Raw genomic sequence first — 17,570 nt, forward strand, 5'->3', positions numbered from 1 at the left:
TTGGCTCCTCCTCCCTCTTCGTTTAGTGGGTAACGTCTCCCTCCTCCGGTGGATGCTTGAGAGACTTGCAGGCTGGTTGATTGACATGAAGCAGAGGGCAGAGCGAATTGATCAGCCTCCTTACTTCCGGTGTGGCAAACTCGGATGCAGCTGCGGATTTAACTGTAAGGGTCTGCGACTCTGTGCGTTTAAGTACAGGGAGGAAGAGTACAAATTCCATCCAGTGTGTAAACAGGTTTAAAGATCAAATACGCACTGCATAAGGGGCGTGCATAAGTGCATCAGCGTGCCTTCCGTCCCGTCTTTAATGTTCTTTATTTTTACTAGTTGCATGTATTTGAATATTATTATTTCTAATACTCTTTTTTTTCAAATTTTTGACTTTTACTAGTATCATGTATCTTAATATTAAGTTATCTTCACTTGACAAAACAAACAAACAAAAAAAATAAATATTTACGGTACGATCTAAGCATAGCCCATAAAATCATCTGCTACAAGGTCCTTCCTATCAACGACTACTTTAGCTTCAACCACAACAACACACGAGCACACAACAGATACAACTTAAAGTTAACCGCTCTAAACTCGACTGCAGGAAATACTCAGTTAGTAACTGAGTAGTTGATGCATGGAACTCACTATCAGACTCTGTAGTATCATCACCTAACTAACCCCCAAAACTTTACCCTTAGACTATCCACTGTTGACCTCTCCCTAAATGCACCAGTGTGCCTTCCCTCGCCTGTCCTAATGTTTCTTTTTTTACTTAGTATCATGTATATGAATATTATTATATCTTTGTATACCACTAATCTGTACTTGACAAAACAAACAAACAAATAAATAAATAAATATATGTCTAAGTGCTATTGCTATTGCTACAATAATGTAGCTTAAAGGGTCAAATAATGTCATAAAGTGGTTTGTCTAATTTTGGAACAGCATAGTGTGCAAAAGTAGCTATTAATTTAAACATCATGATTTATAGCTTATCATGCATAAACATAATTATTTTCAGTTTATGCAATAAGTCATGGTTTAAATTCAAGTTGTTCTGTTGAAGTGGCCATTATTCACAAGAGCTTGTTGAAATAGGACGTTTTTTCAATGTTTTCATTTATTTATTTTATTTAATTATTGCTCCAGCTTATAAAGCTACTCCATTTTTTGAAAGTCTGAAAAGGTAACTGGTGCGAAAAATAAATTTTAAAACAAACGTAACTCATTCCTTTATCACCCATTTCCTCCCACTTATGACTGTATGACTGTAACTTGTAGCTTGTATCCTTAAGATTTTTATTAATATCGATTGTTGATTCTATGACAATCATTAAGTGTTGTACCTCATGATTCTTGACAAATGTATCTTTTCTTTTATGTACACTGAGGGCATATGTACCAAAGACAAATTCCTTGTGTGTCCAATAAAAAATTATATTCTTCTTCCTCCTCCCACGTAGGCTACTGCAGCTTGCAGCGAAACTTCTCCTTATTTTAACACTTAGCGTGCCGTACTTTTTTTTAAAAAAAAGAAATGGAAAGAAATTGCATGTCAAGGCACACGGACAGTTGTAGTTAAGGTAGAAGACATTCCTTAAATGGATTTTTAAAGGACTTTTCTCATTTCCCTCCCTAACTCACTTGGAACATGTGGGCTGCGATGGCAAAAGGAGGAGGGGCTTTTTAGCATTAGCCAATCGCAGGAGAGCATCTTGCGGTTGCTGGGATACGAATGTAAACAGCAAGCCTCGGCTGGGGCGAAGATCGCAAGGCAGCGGGCAGCATGGAGGTTCCGAAAGTGGGTGTCCGTCGCGCGACATCCCCGTTGCACAAAGCCGAGCTGGAACCTAAGTACGAAGGGAAAGGAGAGGGAGGGGAGACTTTCTGTTGTTTCTCAGATGTGCTTTCCTAAAAACCTTTCCTTTTATTCCCTATCTCGGGTAGGCAAAGTTGGCTGTTGTATGACATGTGGACTTCAACTCCCAGAATTCCTGAGCTAGCATGATTGGGTCAGGAATTCTGGGAGTTGAAGTCCACAAGTCATAGAAGAGCCAACTTTGGCTACCCCTTCTCTATCTTATTAATTGGACTTGTATGCCGTCCCTCTCCGTGGATTCTTCCCTAAAGTTTATCGTGTGTGTGTGTGTGTGTGTGTGTGTGTGTGTGTGTGTGTGTGTGTGTGTGTGTGTCTATATAGGAGCACCACGATTTCCTTCAGTGAAGGCTTTTGGCCTCGCAAACAAATAAATTTGGATTTTGTTAAAATAAGGATCACCCGGTTTTTAATCTGTCCTGTGTGGGTTTTTTTAAAGGATTTCCCACGGAAATAAAATTGTCGTTGTTGTTTTTAAAATGAGAGCGCAGTTGGTGTGCTTTCTTTTTCACACCACTCCATCATTGGAGACAGTCCTGGGGTTTGTTGGGAAAGAGTAGTTAGATGTTTCTAATGGAATCATAGGGTCGTATTGAAGAGTGGGGTTGAAAGAAAAGAATTGTCAAGAAAAAAAAGAATTAAACTGTTCGATATTGCTGCAAATGGGGAAGCTGAAGAGAATGCATGGGGATTAAATGAAAACAATGTATATTAAGGAAGAGTTGTGGTGGGAGGAAATTGATGAGTGCAGAGGTGAGGGTTTTAAAGGTGCAAGGTATGAAGTAGATCTGGTGAGAGTAAGGATAATGTAGTGCCTAGGCAAGTGATGGTGAACCTTTTTCCCCCTTGGGTGCTGAAAATGAGTGCGCGCACACACACTTATTGTGCCTGCGCAAGTGCCCATACCCATAATTCAATGCTGGGGGGGTGAAAATTGCCTCCCCCTGCCCTCCCCTGAGGTCCTCTGAAGGCCAGAAACAGTCCATTTCCAACTTTTGGTGGGCCCAGTAGCCCTGTTTCTCACCCTCCCCTGGCTACAGAGGCTCTCTGGAAGCCGAAAATGCCTTCCCAGAGCCTCTGTGCAAGCCGAAAATCAGCTGGCTGGTGCACACATGCATGCTGGAGCTGAGCCAGGACAATGACTCATGGGCCGGCAGATATGGCTCTGCGTGCCACGTGCCACCCATACCATAGGTTCGCCATTACTGGCCTAGGCACAACTTACAAATGTGGAAAGATGAAGGGCTCAAACTTCCTCACCCAGAAGGAGTTTTCATATCCTGATTTTTTATATCTTGTCATACTTTTTCTCACATTGTGGGGTAACTGCTTGATAGATAGCTACCACCTACCTGGGCAAAAAGAGCCAGTTTGGTTTATTGGCTAAAGCAGCAGGTTGGAAACCAGAAGACTATGACTTTTTGTCCTCTCTCAGGCACAAAACCAGTTGAGAAAAAGGCAGTTGCAAACCTGAAAAACTTTGTCAGGAAAACCACAGAGGCTAACCCATGTAGTCACGATGAGCCAAAACTGGCTTGAAGGCATATGACCTCCACTAGGAAGCACTTTATTTAATAGGTGAGCTTAGTCATCTATAACTAAAGATATTTCACTTAAAATATTTTTTTCCCCCAAGGTGGGTACAAGGATTCATCAATAGGAAAGTTGGATTTATCAACAACAGGACTGTTTCTTATTCTTGTGGCAATTACATTATCTTTATTAACATGGAAACACGAGAGAGATCATTCTTGCGATGTCCGTATGGAAATATTGGAGCCTTTGCAGTGAATGCAAGCCAGAATCTTGTTGCTTTTTCTGATCGGCAGTTAAATCCAAGAATCTATGTTTACAATTATCCAGGACTAAAGAAAATAGCAAAATTAAAAGGTGGGTATGAGGACAACAAGGATTCTCGACAAATGTATATTTTATTTTATATACACTGAGAGCATATGCACCAAAGACAAATTCCTTGTGTGTCCTATCAAACTTGACCAATAAAGAATTCTATTCTATTCTAGTCTATTTTATAGTTAGCATTATTCAATATAGTTGTGGCAGCATTCAGTTTAACAAAAAGCTAACATTCATATTTCTATGTCCTTTATTATCTCCATGCATGTCATGCTCTGCTGCCTCATCATGGTAACAATGTTTTTGGGAGGGATGGGCGAAGAATGCAGGCATGTATGTCAATAATACATATAACCAATAGGATTGCCTGAGGTGTAAAAGTCATTTGCAGCTGCCCAGCTAAAGCAAGCAGGCAATTATATCAGGCAGACTCAGCAGTGGGTTGCTCCTGGTTCGGCCCAGTTCTGCGAACAGGTAGCACTGGTGATGGGAGGCTCCGCCCACCCGCTTGGGATGCTTCTGCACAAGCGTTTTACATGTGCACAAACTGGTAGCAAAGGGTTTTAGAACCCCCTACTAGGTAGACTGATATAGAAAATAGATGATCCCTTTCATTGACAATAGCAAAAACATTTCATACCATGCAGGAGAAAGCAGTATTTAAACCATTCCAGCAATTCCCTACAAAAATTGAAGGACACCATAGACATAATAAAGTGACTGGATATAAAGTGCAAGTGTTGGCCTCCTGAGGTTGGGTGGCACTGTCTATTATAATAATAAAATATGTAAAACAAAATAATGTATGAATTTTGTAAAGATGGAGCAGAATGGCAAATGAGATTTTAAAAAAAAGTAATGGCTAGTGAAAATTGAGGATTAGATTTAAGCAATGTTTGTATATTATTTGGAAATAAGGTTGGGAAAAGTCTATATAGCACATGGGGCTGAAGTGGCAGGTTATTATTTATTTATTCATTCATTCATTCATTCATTCATTCATTCATTCTATTTTTATGCCACCCTTCTCCTTAGACTCAGGGCGGCTTACAACATGTTAGCAATAGCATTTTTTAACAGAGCCAGCCTATTGCCCCCACAATCCAGGTCCTCATTTTACCCACCTGGGAAGGATGGAAGGCTGAGTCAACCTTGAGCCAGTGATGAGATTTGAACCGCTGACCTGCGGATCTACAGTCAGCTTCAGTGGCCTGCAGTACAGCACTCTACCTGCTGCACCACCCTGGCTCATTGCTAGACCACGGGTCTTCAACCTTGGCAACCTTTAGCATCGAGGACTTCAATTCTGGGAGTTGAAGTCCTCCAGGCTTAAAGTTGCCAAGGTTGGAGACCTCTGGAATAGACCATAACTCCAGTAGCAAAAATGGAGCTGTGGGCGCAGCTCCGGATGAACAGCGGGACGCGCATATGTGTCTGAAAGAGATTTTGCTTCTGCACATACGCAGGAAGCAAAATCTCGCATGGCAATGCGTGCGTGCGAGAGAGATTTCGGTGATTTTTTTGCTTCCGCGCATGTGTGGAAGCAAAAAAATTGCTGAAATCTCACACGCACGCATGGCCCCTTGTGAGATTTTGCTTTCCATACATGTGCAGAAGGAAAATCTTGCTCGGACGTGTGTGCGCACATGACGGTTACCAGAGCTGCGCACAGAACGCACCAATAGCAGCAGTAAATAGGAACTTCCGCCTGTGGGCTGCCTTTCAAGACCCTCCTAAAATTCTGATTGGAACATCATCAGGTGAATGTTTAAATTTTTTAGGGGTTAAAAAACCCATGTTACATGGCGCCAAAGCAGTTTTAATGAGTTTAATGCAGAGATGATTCATATATCATCACACTGTGCCCTAATGTGATGGGAGGGACAAGCAGGAATAGTGTAACAATAATAGAAGACTGGAATAACACATTATATAGCATCTATTATGTATTGATAAATTTTTAAATCTCTCTTAAATTTTAAAAACGATATTAAAATATTAAATAAACTTGTTTTAATAAGCTTTAAAGTCTGTACTACATTTAACTTTCAGGGCAAGCCAGCCTAGACTATTCCTTGCTTGCATTCAGTCACACAGGTCCCTACCTGGCCAGTTATTCATCGCTGCCTGAGTTTTGCCTTTCAATATGGTAAGTGTTGATCGCATATTTTAATAGGGACAAGTGGGTCAGAATTGCATTGACACAAATTTTGTATCAGAATTCTCTTTCTTTCTTCTGTATTCATGAATTAGTGTGCTTATGTGCATATGATTCTGCTTGGCTTTTTTTTTGCAAGTGAAATGATTACACTAACTAGAAATTTACCAGGACAGAATGCAGAAAAGTTTAGATTATGTTGAAATCTGGATTCCTCCAAACCAGAGTATAAAGACGGTTTCTGGTTCCAAGTCTGTTAGAGAGCAAAACATCAAAATTCAGATTCAAGATAATTTTTTTGTCTATAGTAAATTCCTGCTTAGTTTATTGATTCCCAAATGAAAGAAGGGGCAAGGAAAAGTGGAAATATTATGTTTAAAGCTTAAAATGTTTTTTCCCTGGCGTATTTTATCTAAGTGATTGTTTTCAAACTTAGACCTAGACTTTTGTCATAGTTGCCTAATTGCAAGAAAACATCTAAACAATAATAAACTAACCAGATTTGTGGTTCCACCAAATCAAAGTTCAGTTTTTTAGTATATCATGTTGTACTAACTTGGACACATTGTAGAAAATAGCAGATAAGAAAAGATTGTTTACAACTGGCATGTTTTCCTGCTATAGGTCAGAATAAATTGGCTGAGATTATCATTGGAATAGCTTCTGGATTTTTGGAGATAAAATATATATTAACAGAATACTTTGCATGTACAACAAATAAAAGATTACTTTTTTTCATTTTTAATCAGGGATTGGCACAACAAAGAGTTATTATGTAGTAAATCAGAACCTGAGATAGAAATAACTGCTATGAGTTTTAATCCTATGAATTGGCATCAGTTATGTTTATTTAATGGCGCCTCTGTAACCCTTTGGAGTATTGAAAGGAATAACAAAGAGCACATACTGATTTCAAAGTAAGTATGATTATGACTTTTATGTTAGTAACAACAAAGATATGCTAGAAAAAATAGAATACATGGGTATCAAACTCGATTTCATTGAGAGCCGCATCAGGATGGTGTTTGACCTCAAGGGACCAGGGTGGTTAGGGCCAGGGAGGGTGTGACCAGCTCAATGTCACTCATGTCAGGGGCACCTGTGGTGGCCTGAGCATTCTGTCAGCAAAAACGGGCTCCCAAGCTCTGTTTTTGGCTGCAATGGCCTCCTACGATGCTCTGCTAGCAAAAATGAAGCTCAGGGAGGCTGCACATGGTCCTCATGAGCTCTGTTTTTGTTGACAGAAATACCACAGACTGATCCTTTCTGTTTTCAGGGTGGCCCCATGGGCCAGATCTATGCATCCTGCAGGCCGGATCTGGTCCCAGGTTTTGAGTTTGCCACCCCGGTCTAGTCAATGTGTCATAGTAGAGTATGAAATATAGATATAGGTTACAGAATGTAAATATTTGTTATACTTTACATATTAATAATAATAATAATAATAATAATAATAATAATAATAATAATAATTTATTAGATTTGTATGCCGCCCCTCTCCGAAGACTCGGGGTGGCTCACAACAACGATAAAAACAATATTATAATGGCACAAATCTAATATTAAAAAACTAAAAACCCTATCATAATTAAAAACCAAACAGCACATACACACCAAACATAAATTATAATAAGCCTGGGGGAAAGATCTCTCAAATCCCCCATGCCTGGCAGTATAGGTGGGTCTTAAGTAGTTTACGGAAGACAAGGAGGGTGGGAGCAGTTCTAATCTCCGGGGGAGAGTTGATTCCAGAGGGCCGGGGCCGCCACAGAGAAGGCTCTTCCCCTGGGGCCCACCAGACGACATTGTTTAGTCGACGGGACCCAGAGAAGCCCAACTCTGTGGGACCTTATCGGCCGCTGGGATTCGTGCGGTAGCAGGCGGTTCCGGAGATACTCTGGTCCAATGCTTATAAATAATGTGATTATGTTATACTGAAAACAAATGTTCATGTTTTTAATTCATATTTAAAAAATCATTATTCCAGTTATTTTCCATACGATTTCAGGCCTGTCAAACTTCCTATTGAAGATGGATCCTTAGTAGATGAGGAAAATAGCTTCTTTTCCCATTCCGGTGTCAGTGATCCTTATTTTGGTCCTGTGCTACCCAATTCAGCTATTGCTGGCTTGGAAGGAGATGAGGCTGAAACATTTAAGGTTAGTTTTATTCTGGATATTACTTCTTATGATCAGAAATCACTGCTCATTAGTTAAGAACCATAGAGATTAGCACACTATGATATAGCTAAGTGATGGTGAACCTTTTTTGGTTTGTGTGCCAAAAGGGTGTGTTTGTGCATGCTACCGCATGCACATAAGCCACACCCATTCCCTCCCCCGGCACATGCACACAACCATCCCCACGCTTTCCCCTATGCGTGAGCACCCTCCACTGCCCCCCATGTTTGCACATAGGCCTCACTGAAGCCTGGGATGGTGAACAACAATCAAACCAGAAGTACAGAAAAATGGACTTCTGGTTTGCCTGTTGGGCTGTTTTTCGTACTCCAGAGGTTTCAGGAAGTTTCCTTGAAGCTTCCGGAGTGTGAAAAACAGCCCAATGGACAAACTGGAAGTCTGTTTTTTTGAACTTCTGGTTTTCCCATTGGGCCATTTTTCACACTTCAGAGGCTTCAGGAAGCTTCCCTGAAGCCCCCACAGTGTGAAAAATGCACTCTGGAGGTTGAAAATGGCCTTCCCCAAAGCTGAAAATCAATTGGAACTGACATAGGTCCATGCCACACGGGCCTTCCGATATGGCTCTGTGTGCCACCTATGACACGCATGCCATAGGTTCACCATCACCGATATCGGTGTATCCCCCTAAATTATATTTAAAGAAATAAATGTAATTTTTATTTAATTTTATTTTCTAAAAACGTAAATTAGAATATGTTAAAATGAAAGGGTATTTTTGTGAGGGCATGCCTGTGTATATCTTTATAATTCAAGCTCCTGCTATATATGTGTATTTTCTGTACTTTTAGATATTATCATACTAATCTTGAGTATTATCAAATTTATGCCTTAGATTTAGATTACTGTCTAAATAAAGCCACTTTATAGATTTAAACTGTATAATGAATTTTTATTTACTGGTTTATTAAACTGGGCAACTGTAGGTGTTATAGACCATTTATGAATGTGTTTCTTGTACTGATGCTGTTCAGTATAGTAAAGACAGACTGACTGAATATTACAGACTGACTGTATTACAGAACTAATTTGTGATGGCGTCCTGTGATGTTTAACATCTTCTTCTGGAGCATAGTAACTAACTCACAATGTTCTGAAAACACAGTATATTAAGAGAAAACAAGTATTTTTATGAGTGCTTTTGGGCTTTACTTGTGAAATGTACTTTTTTAACCCTAGCTGTTCATTTGTGAGTGTCATTTGTGAGATGGATGGTTCATAAAAAACCATCTAAATAAATAATAAGTGACAAATATATCCAAGGACAGAATGTTGAGGTTATTCATTCTAATAACCTATTCCAGTTTTGTTGACTTAGTATTTTGGTCATGCAAGGTGTCATCACCTACAGACCTTGGCTGAGCTTTTATAAAGCTTGTTGAACCTGGATAATATTTAGATGAGGATTGTTAGGAAAGCTGAGACCGCTGCTCTTTATTGGGAGATTGGGGGGGGGGGGATCCTAAAAGAAGTCAATTAGAAACATATATTATTTTAAATAAAACTATATTACGTTTATCTATCAAGTAGACAGGAATCTTACTCAACTTGAGAAACTCATTAATTTCAGGCTATTAGATAACCCAGACACCTAGGATACAATAATGTATGAACCAGTGAAGGGCTATCAAAATTTTTACTACCACACTGTGGGCGTGGCTTATGCAGGATACCCTGCATTTTCTTTCAACATCTTTCAGTGCAAATTGGGTGCTCTGGAGTAGAGCTCCATTTTCGCTACCCCACTGCATTCACCCCTGGTATGAACCCATCAATAACTCATGTTAAGCACATGACTTTTCTTGCCATGGTTGTTAAGTGAATCACTGCAGTTTATAAGTTAGTAACATGGTTGTTAAGTGAATCTGGCTTCACCATTGATTTTGCTTGTCAGAAAGTCAGAAAAGGGAATCACATGACCTTGGAACACAGCAACGGTCATAAGTATGAACCAGTTGCCAAGCATCTGAATTTCGATGACACGATCATGACTTAGACTTAGAATAACGTTATTGTAATTTTGAAACTACACTAATCGGCATACATTAAAATGAAATTTCATTGCACACAGCTCTCAAAGACTTACCACTTCCAACATACAGTACATAAACATGGCAAAATAAATAAATACAATATTATGTATATATACTCACATATGGGGATGTTACAATGGTCATAAGTGTGAAAATGGTCATACGTTACTTCCTTCAGTGTTGTTGCAACTTTGAACAATCACTAAATTAACTGTTGTAAGTCAAGGACTGCCTGTAATAGCTAAATTCCCCTCTGGCTAATTTATATCTGTGTTTTGTTTATATGGACTTCTGTTTTCATAGCTAAATAGTGACAGAGTAATTGTTTTCTCTTTCAAATGCCAGATATTAATTAAAGCACTCAATAAGAATTTTCTGGAATTAAAAAATGGCTTCCCTTCAGGTCTGCAATTCCAGGCCATTAAGCGTAATTTAAGGATAAGTAAGAATATACTGTCCAAAGTACATGTAGTAATTTATATGAAGGATGAATAATCCTGATAAAAATATGTATATGATATATGCCATATTTGAATAAAATGTAAAATTAAAAATAGTTTGCGATTTGTGCATTCGTAATTCTTTTATCATTGAAACTTCTTCTTCCTTCATAATGGTAGCCTAAAGATGATATTCAACCTTGTGTTCACCCTACTGTCCATTGCTGGACTCCAGATTCTGAGCTGTATTTGGGCTGTGAAGAAGGATATTTCCTGAAAATAGGTGCAGACACATATAGGGCTGTTCTTCTCACTCAAAAACTTTCTCCAGATGCTCTTGGTGAGAAACTTTTTTTTTTCCTGATTCATTGGGATTTAGATAAAAAAAAGGGGAGGATGCTCTTTGTTCCTCAAATAATTATTTTTAGGAAATAGTTAATCCTAATGAAATTGCACCATGCACTAAATATCCAGAGTTATAAAAAATGAGAGTTCTACCTAAAAACACATGATAAAAATAACTAATTTGCTGGGGGGTTTTAAAAAAGAAAGATGACTATTCAAAAACATTAGAAATATTAATTTCCTACCATTCTTTTTCTGGTAAATTGACATTGTCTGTTTAACTGGAAGCAATAGTTAAATTGCATCCTCTGAAACGCAGTAGATTCATGTTGCCAATTCAATAGTGTAGCAATACTGTTTTACTGCCACAAAAAATGCATTTGGTTTCTTCATGAGAAAAACTGTGAGTTTACCAGTAGCTTTGAAATATGAAAACTTAAAATACATTTTTCACAATAAATGTTATTATTAAATTTCCAAAGAATTTGCTGTACTATATACTCTTTAGATGAATAATGCTGAATTATTACTAAATTTATCAAAAGCATCTAAATCAGTAGTTTCCAATCTTTTTTTGTCCGTGCCCCACCTACGAATCTCTAAAATCCTGATGCCCCCACTCTGTGACATATAATTCTTACTATTCAAAAAATGAACTCCTACTCATATGGAGGAAGCCTAAAAGGCCATTAACTTGGTGTAAGCAAGGTTCGAATTGTCCCTATTAAAAATCAGATTGTCCCCACTGTGGGGTGTAGGCCCCACATTGGGGACCAGGGATTTAAATTCAAAAAGAACCCCCTAAGGAATTAAGTTAATTTTTAAAGTTACTATTTCTATCATTAGAAATGAAGCTTTCAAAAAAACCTGCAGAGATTGTTTTGCATGAGGATGGGGAGTGGGGAGGAGAGAAAGTGTAAGTAAAATATTTAAATACCTTTAGTTAAAATAGGCTAGCAAATCAACAATTAAAAGCCAGTTCCAAAACCCTAAAGATGTTAAACCAACAGTTCTGCAGGAAATATATAATAAAAAAGATGCAATACCAAGTTGTAAGCAGACCAGTTTTCTGGAATTGTAGACAAACCTCATCTGTGAGCAGGGTCCATAGAGCCCTACTGTAGATTTATACTATATGCATTAATTCACTTTATTAACACAAATTATGATAGTGTAATTTTTGCTGATTTAATGATAATTGGTTCTAATGTACTTGCAAAATGAGTAAGCTGCAATTGATACATGCTCACTTAATTTCCAGCGCAAAGACGGACAACGTTTCGCTCAATGTCAGACAGTTTAAGAAAAATTGAAGGTATTCATTTTTTTAACATAGTTAAATGGATCAAAATCATAAGATGTTCATGCAGTTTGAATTAGATAAATTGTATTTAACAACTGTAAATTTGATAACATGGAAGTGTCTATATATGAAGAATTGATTGTGATGCTAAAATACATGAACATATAAAAACTTACCTTTTGGAAATTAGAGGTGACAAGAAAATAGAAACAAATTTGGAGCAAAGTTAGAAACGATGGTGGAAAATGAAAATGAGAAATAAGAAAAGTACACTAATGAAAAAGGGACATAAGATATATTATAATATATTTATTGGTATTTAGGTTATTAATAGTGTACTCAATAGTAGGTGTAATTAATGGAACATTATAAAATCTCTGTAATTATTATATCAAAAATTTTTATAGGTGCAAATGTTAGAATGTCATAAAATTTGTGAAATTATCATATTAAAAAGGTTTTTATTTAGAGTTTGTACTGGAAAGGAAGAGGGATAAGTAAGACACATATAGACATAACTATATTAATATTAATTATGTATAATTAATTATGGTATAAGGATTTTATATATTGGATTATAATCATTGAAGGGCTACCAAAATTTTTACTACCACATTGTGGGTATGGCTCATGCAGGACGCCCTACTGAGTCTACGGAGAGGGGCGGCATACAAATCTAATAAATAAATAAATAAATTTTATTTCAACATCTTTCAGTGCAAATTGGGTGCTCTGGGGTGGAGCTCCATTTTTGCTACCCCACTGCGTTCACACCTGTCCGGGCAGTAGCCCACCCCTTATTATAATGATAGTAAAGTGAAAATTACATTTTGATGATGAATCTAGAAAGAAGGATGGGAATTAAAGTATATGATAGTAGATGAAGTTATTGGAAGGTTATAACACTTGTATAACTGTTACTTTAAAAGGGGTTTATATAAGATTTGTATAAAATTTATAAATGGGATTCAATAGAGAAGAGAATTTTGATAATTAGTGGGGTTTTGTATATTGGAAAGTTGGTAATGTTAATAGACAATGGATGGATAGGTAGTGGTATGGTTAATCAAATAGGATGAGTGGTAAGAGGAGGATTTAAAAAGGTAAAAAAGATTAGAAATTTAGGGCATTTAGAGAAAAGTTAAGGAAAAAGTATGGCCTAAGATTAAAAATACTAAAAAGAATGGAGTGGAAGTATAAAATGAAGTATAAGAGAAAATGAATATGCATGGAAGATAAGCAGTAGTGATTAAATTGGAAGAAAATGTAAAATTAAAGTTGTATAATACAACTTTAGGCAACAAAATTAGGTGTGTGTGTGTGTGTGTGTGTGTGTGTGTGTGTGTCTTTGTATAAAATGTATAACACATACAATTTATATGTTTAAATAGCTCATGTTTTATAGGTGAGCCAAGGAAGGAATCTCAAAATGTGATCCTACTTTCTATGGCACTTCATAAGGATGGACTGTATGCAGCTGGAACTGTAAGGCACTGTTCTGTTGAGTTATATAATGTTTCACTGTTAATATTAAATTATATTAAATCCAAACTATCAATATTTCAGAATGAAATCCTTATCATAAACCATCCCATAATCCTAGAAATAAAGGAATCAATAAAGGGAAATAACAATGTTGTAAACATTAAAAATTAGGAAGGTTTTTTTCTTCTAATTGCTAATTAGGTACTGAAGATACCACAAAGGAATATATTATACATTCTCATGGCCTTTTAGTACATATGTGATACAGGAAATGTTCAGGAACAAACATACAAAGTGCTGCAAATGAAGAGTAAAAAATGACAACTTTGCTTTAAAAATATTTTCAAGAACACAAATGTTGAGTTAGTAACTAATTAATTCTGTGGACTATCTCAACATGCAAATTGATTAAATATGCATTTTCAATACACACATATCTATCACCCCCTCCTGCAAGTTTTAGGAACAATAAATATGCAAAGATGCTCAGAACATCTATTTCCATTCCAATATTTACCTAGCCTTTGCTATAGTAGTAATTGTAATTAATTTTTTATAAATTTTTTAGAGAACAAATTTCTTCATAGGTATTATTTATATTACAACATGTCTGCAAAATAGTTATTATCACCAATAAGAGGCTGGGACAAAGAATGATTGGCTTGAAGGAGATCCTATTGAAGGAACCAGATGTATACCTTAGTTGCTGAAGGATAGAAGTTGGAAAGGCAGAAACCAGCTTTTCTCTGACTTGAAATTATCTGTTGTTCAGTTTCAAGTTTACTAGGTGCTGCACCAAGTATCTGTTAATTTGAAAAGCCAGGAGGGGAAAAAAACCTCACTTCTCAAAAGTCTTTGAACTTATGCTGTCAATCAATTTTTTTACTCTCCTTGTCCATATGGTAGATTCTAATTTAGTCAAACCACATTTGAGACTTTTCTGACAGGTCAAACCAGGTAATTGAGAGAAGTGTCAGAAGAAGAATTACTGATGAGGCCATGATTGAAGATTTAGGGTTCTTGATCACAATTTTACACTAGGTTGCAGGCATTATTCACACATTGCAACAGATGTTTTCTGCACATCAACTAGACTTCATTGCTTTTTGGGATTCCTAAAAGTTTGCAATGAAAAAAGAAATTATCAGAATACCGAATTTTAGACAGTTGTCACATAAAAGCAGAGCAACTATATAAAGAAAATGAAGTTTGTGTAAAAAGTAACCAAATGTAGACAAGCTTATCATATACAGTATCAGTGTTCCCTCTAATTTTTTGGGGGGGTGGGCAGAAAAGTATAGTGTCTGAGCGGCAGTCCCTTCAGGACTGGGCGGCACAGAAACAATAGATAGATAGATAGATAGATAGATAGATAGATAGATAGATAGATAGATAGATAGATAGATAGATAGATAGATAGATAGATTGATAGATAGATAGATAGATAGATAGATAGATAGATAGATAGATAGATAAATCAAACAAACAAACAAACAAACAAACAAACAAAAAACCCACCCTGTTTTGCCTCAGAGAATTTCAAAATAAAATACTGTACTGTGTGTCTATAACAGTAAGCTCATAATAGGGCAACTCTATCAATATCAAAATGCCACTTAAATAGTTGAGCTAGTTTCAAACTAGATTTTGATTTTCTTTCTCTCTTCCTTACTCCCATTCTTTTTCTTTCTCTTTTCCTTCCTCTCTTTTTTCTATCTGTTTCTCTCTCTTTCTCTCTTCCTCTCTCTCTCCTTCCCTCTCACTCTTTCCCTCTCGGCTTCTGGGCAGGTTTGGAAAACTCTGAGTTGATGATGATTTTTAAGTGAGCGATTGCTCACTGCTCAGCTTAGAGGGAACTATGCACAGTATATTAATTCTAAAGAGCATTTTAACAACTATGAAAGTCCCATTAATGAATGTGGGATAAATTGTGGTGTAATAAATTGTGATATAGTAAGTCACTAAAAGTAGGGAATAGGTTATTTTTACAACAATCCAGTTTCTAGATGTTAAAATGAGAAACAAATGAAAATTAAGTAATATGACTCTTTCCACAAAATGTGGCATAGAAGCTTATTAAAGCAAAGAGGCTAATTATGTAATTATAATTGTAATATGATATGATATCCATATATTCAAATGGATATCTAAATATATGCTCTATATAGTTGGATAGCTAATGAATTCTTTTTACAAAATAGGTATGAGGAAGAAATAACTTGTACTGAATTTATAATTGTTGTGCAAAGCAAATATTAATAAGTACATTTAAGAGATGTTTTCTGTATAAATTATCTCTAAATTATTGTTCACCTATATGCATTTTATAATCTTGAGTGTTGGGAGGAATAATTTAAATCAAGAAAATGAAGGAAGACTTTAAATCTCATAACCTTTTGCAAATTATAACCTAATTCCACAAGTTTCTTTTCATCCATACACTTTTGAAATTAAAAGAGAGATGAGAAATTCACTCAGGGATTTCCAATGTCAATATAGTTTGGTTTAAAATATTCTCTGATATTCATACAAAATCATTTTCAAATAACATAATTTTGTGCCTAGGTATTTTTGGAGCGGAAGGGGTTGGAAAAGTTGGTATGACTTGTGCAGTTTACAGTGTATATTTGTGTTTTCCCCCCAGGATGGCTTTGTTCGCCTTTACAAAATCAAGGGCACAAACTTTCAAGCAGAAGATTGCTTTGAAATTGAAGAGCCAATAACAACTCTTTTCTTCTCTCCTGATTACAGTTACCTGCTAGTAGAAACAGAAAAGGTACTTTGTACCAGGCAAACATCTTATTAGATGAGATTCCCAGTTAAATATGTATTTATTAGATTTTTTTTCATGTAACAAAATCAAGCCTAATATAATTTAATGTGGTGATTCTTTCAGTGAATACAAATGATTGCTATGAAATGAGGGATTGATCTATTCAGATCAGAGGCAAATATCCTGAGATCAGTCTGATTTGTTGCTAGTGTAAGGTGACCAGATTTGAACATTGGTAAAGCAGGACACCATTGATTAGGGTGGTGGTGGTGGGGTTCTTTGATTAAAAATTTGGTCTAGTCTCCCTGGGAGCCATGCCCATCCCCGGAGCCATCGCTGCTTTCATCCCTCCCCTCCTTTTCTATCCGGGAAGAAAGAAGCGGGGGCAACACTCCATCCCAAGATTGGCAAGCCAGCCCATAACAAAATGTGCTTCCTTTCTCTCGGTGGTGGGAGAAGCTTCTTCCTCCCAGTGCCCAGAGAAAGGAAGTGCTTTATTTGCTCAGGACTGCCCAGAGCGAATGAAGCATTTCCTTTCTCTGGATGCTGGGAAAAGTTTATTCCCTACCCCAGTGCCAAGAAGAAGGAAATGCTTCATTTGCTCTGAGCCATGCAGAGCGAACAAAGCATTTCCTTTCTATGGGCGCTGGGAGAAGTTTATTTCCTGCCAGCGCAGAGAAAGGTAATGCTTCATTCGCTCTGGCCAGTCCAGAGAAAGGAAAATCAGGACTTTTTAAAAAACCCACGGGACGCGGGACAAATTATTAAAAATCAGGACTGTCCCGCCAAAAGTGGGACGTCTGATCACTTATGCTAATGGGATGAAATTCTAGTCAAATTAAGGACTAAAAGAATAATAGTTTTAATCGAATTATTTCACTCTTAACATTATGCCGGAGAGGGGCGGCATACAAATCCAATGAATGAATGAATGAATGAATGAATGAATGAATGAATGAATGAATTAATAAATAAATAAATAAATAATTCTTGTACCATTTATTTTCTTATGTTGCTTATATATTTATTATTATTTATTTATTATTTCAAGCCGTCCTTTTCCAAAGACTCAGGGCAGCTACAACATAGGAATAAATGAAAA

General features: G+C 36.8%; 2 protein-coding genes across 6 annotated transcripts in view; both read left to right on the forward strand.

Annotated features, from left to right (window-relative positions):
* COL17A1 (collagen type XVII alpha 1 chain) overlaps nucleotides 1–17,570 on the forward strand; it is a 250,351-nt gene that overhangs the window by 57,375 nt on the left and 175,406 nt on the right. The gene's annotated exons all lie outside the window — the stretch shown is intronic.
* The window catches only part of CFAP43 (cilia and flagella associated protein 43), a 67,930-nt gene continuing 52,086 nt past the window's right edge, over nucleotides 1,727–17,570 (forward strand). For 3 of the 5 annotated variants that reach the window (XR_011559195.1, XM_070752754.1, XM_070752755.1), the window contains exons 1-9: nucleotides 1,727–1,854; nucleotides 3,513–3,766; nucleotides 5,786–5,882; nucleotides 6,641–6,808; nucleotides 7,900–8,050; nucleotides 10,743–10,902; nucleotides 12,169–12,222; nucleotides 13,616–13,695; nucleotides 16,340–16,471. Coding sequence is in view for 4 of the 5 variants with exons in the window: in XM_070752754.1 (XP_070608855.1) it covers nucleotides 1,787–1,854; nucleotides 3,513–3,766; nucleotides 5,786–5,882; nucleotides 6,641–6,808; nucleotides 7,900–8,050; nucleotides 10,743–10,902; nucleotides 12,169–12,222; nucleotides 13,616–13,695; nucleotides 16,340–16,471 (1,164 nt within the window). In the remaining variant the exon portion in view is untranslated. Of the gene's footprint in view, nucleotides 1,855–3,311; nucleotides 3,767–5,785; nucleotides 5,883–6,640; nucleotides 6,809–7,899; nucleotides 8,051–10,742; nucleotides 10,903–12,168; nucleotides 12,223–13,615; nucleotides 13,696–16,339; nucleotides 16,472–17,570 lie in introns of all 5 variants that reach the window. The other 2 variants (XM_070752757.1, XM_070752756.1) reach the window with 2 other exon arrangements.

The sequence above is a fragment of the Erythrolamprus reginae genome, chromosome 5, assembly GCF_031021105.1.
Source record: "Erythrolamprus reginae isolate rEryReg1 chromosome 5, rEryReg1.hap1, whole genome shotgun sequence".
Lineage (NCBI taxonomy): Eukaryota > Metazoa > Chordata > Lepidosauria > Squamata > Dipsadidae > Erythrolamprus > Erythrolamprus reginae.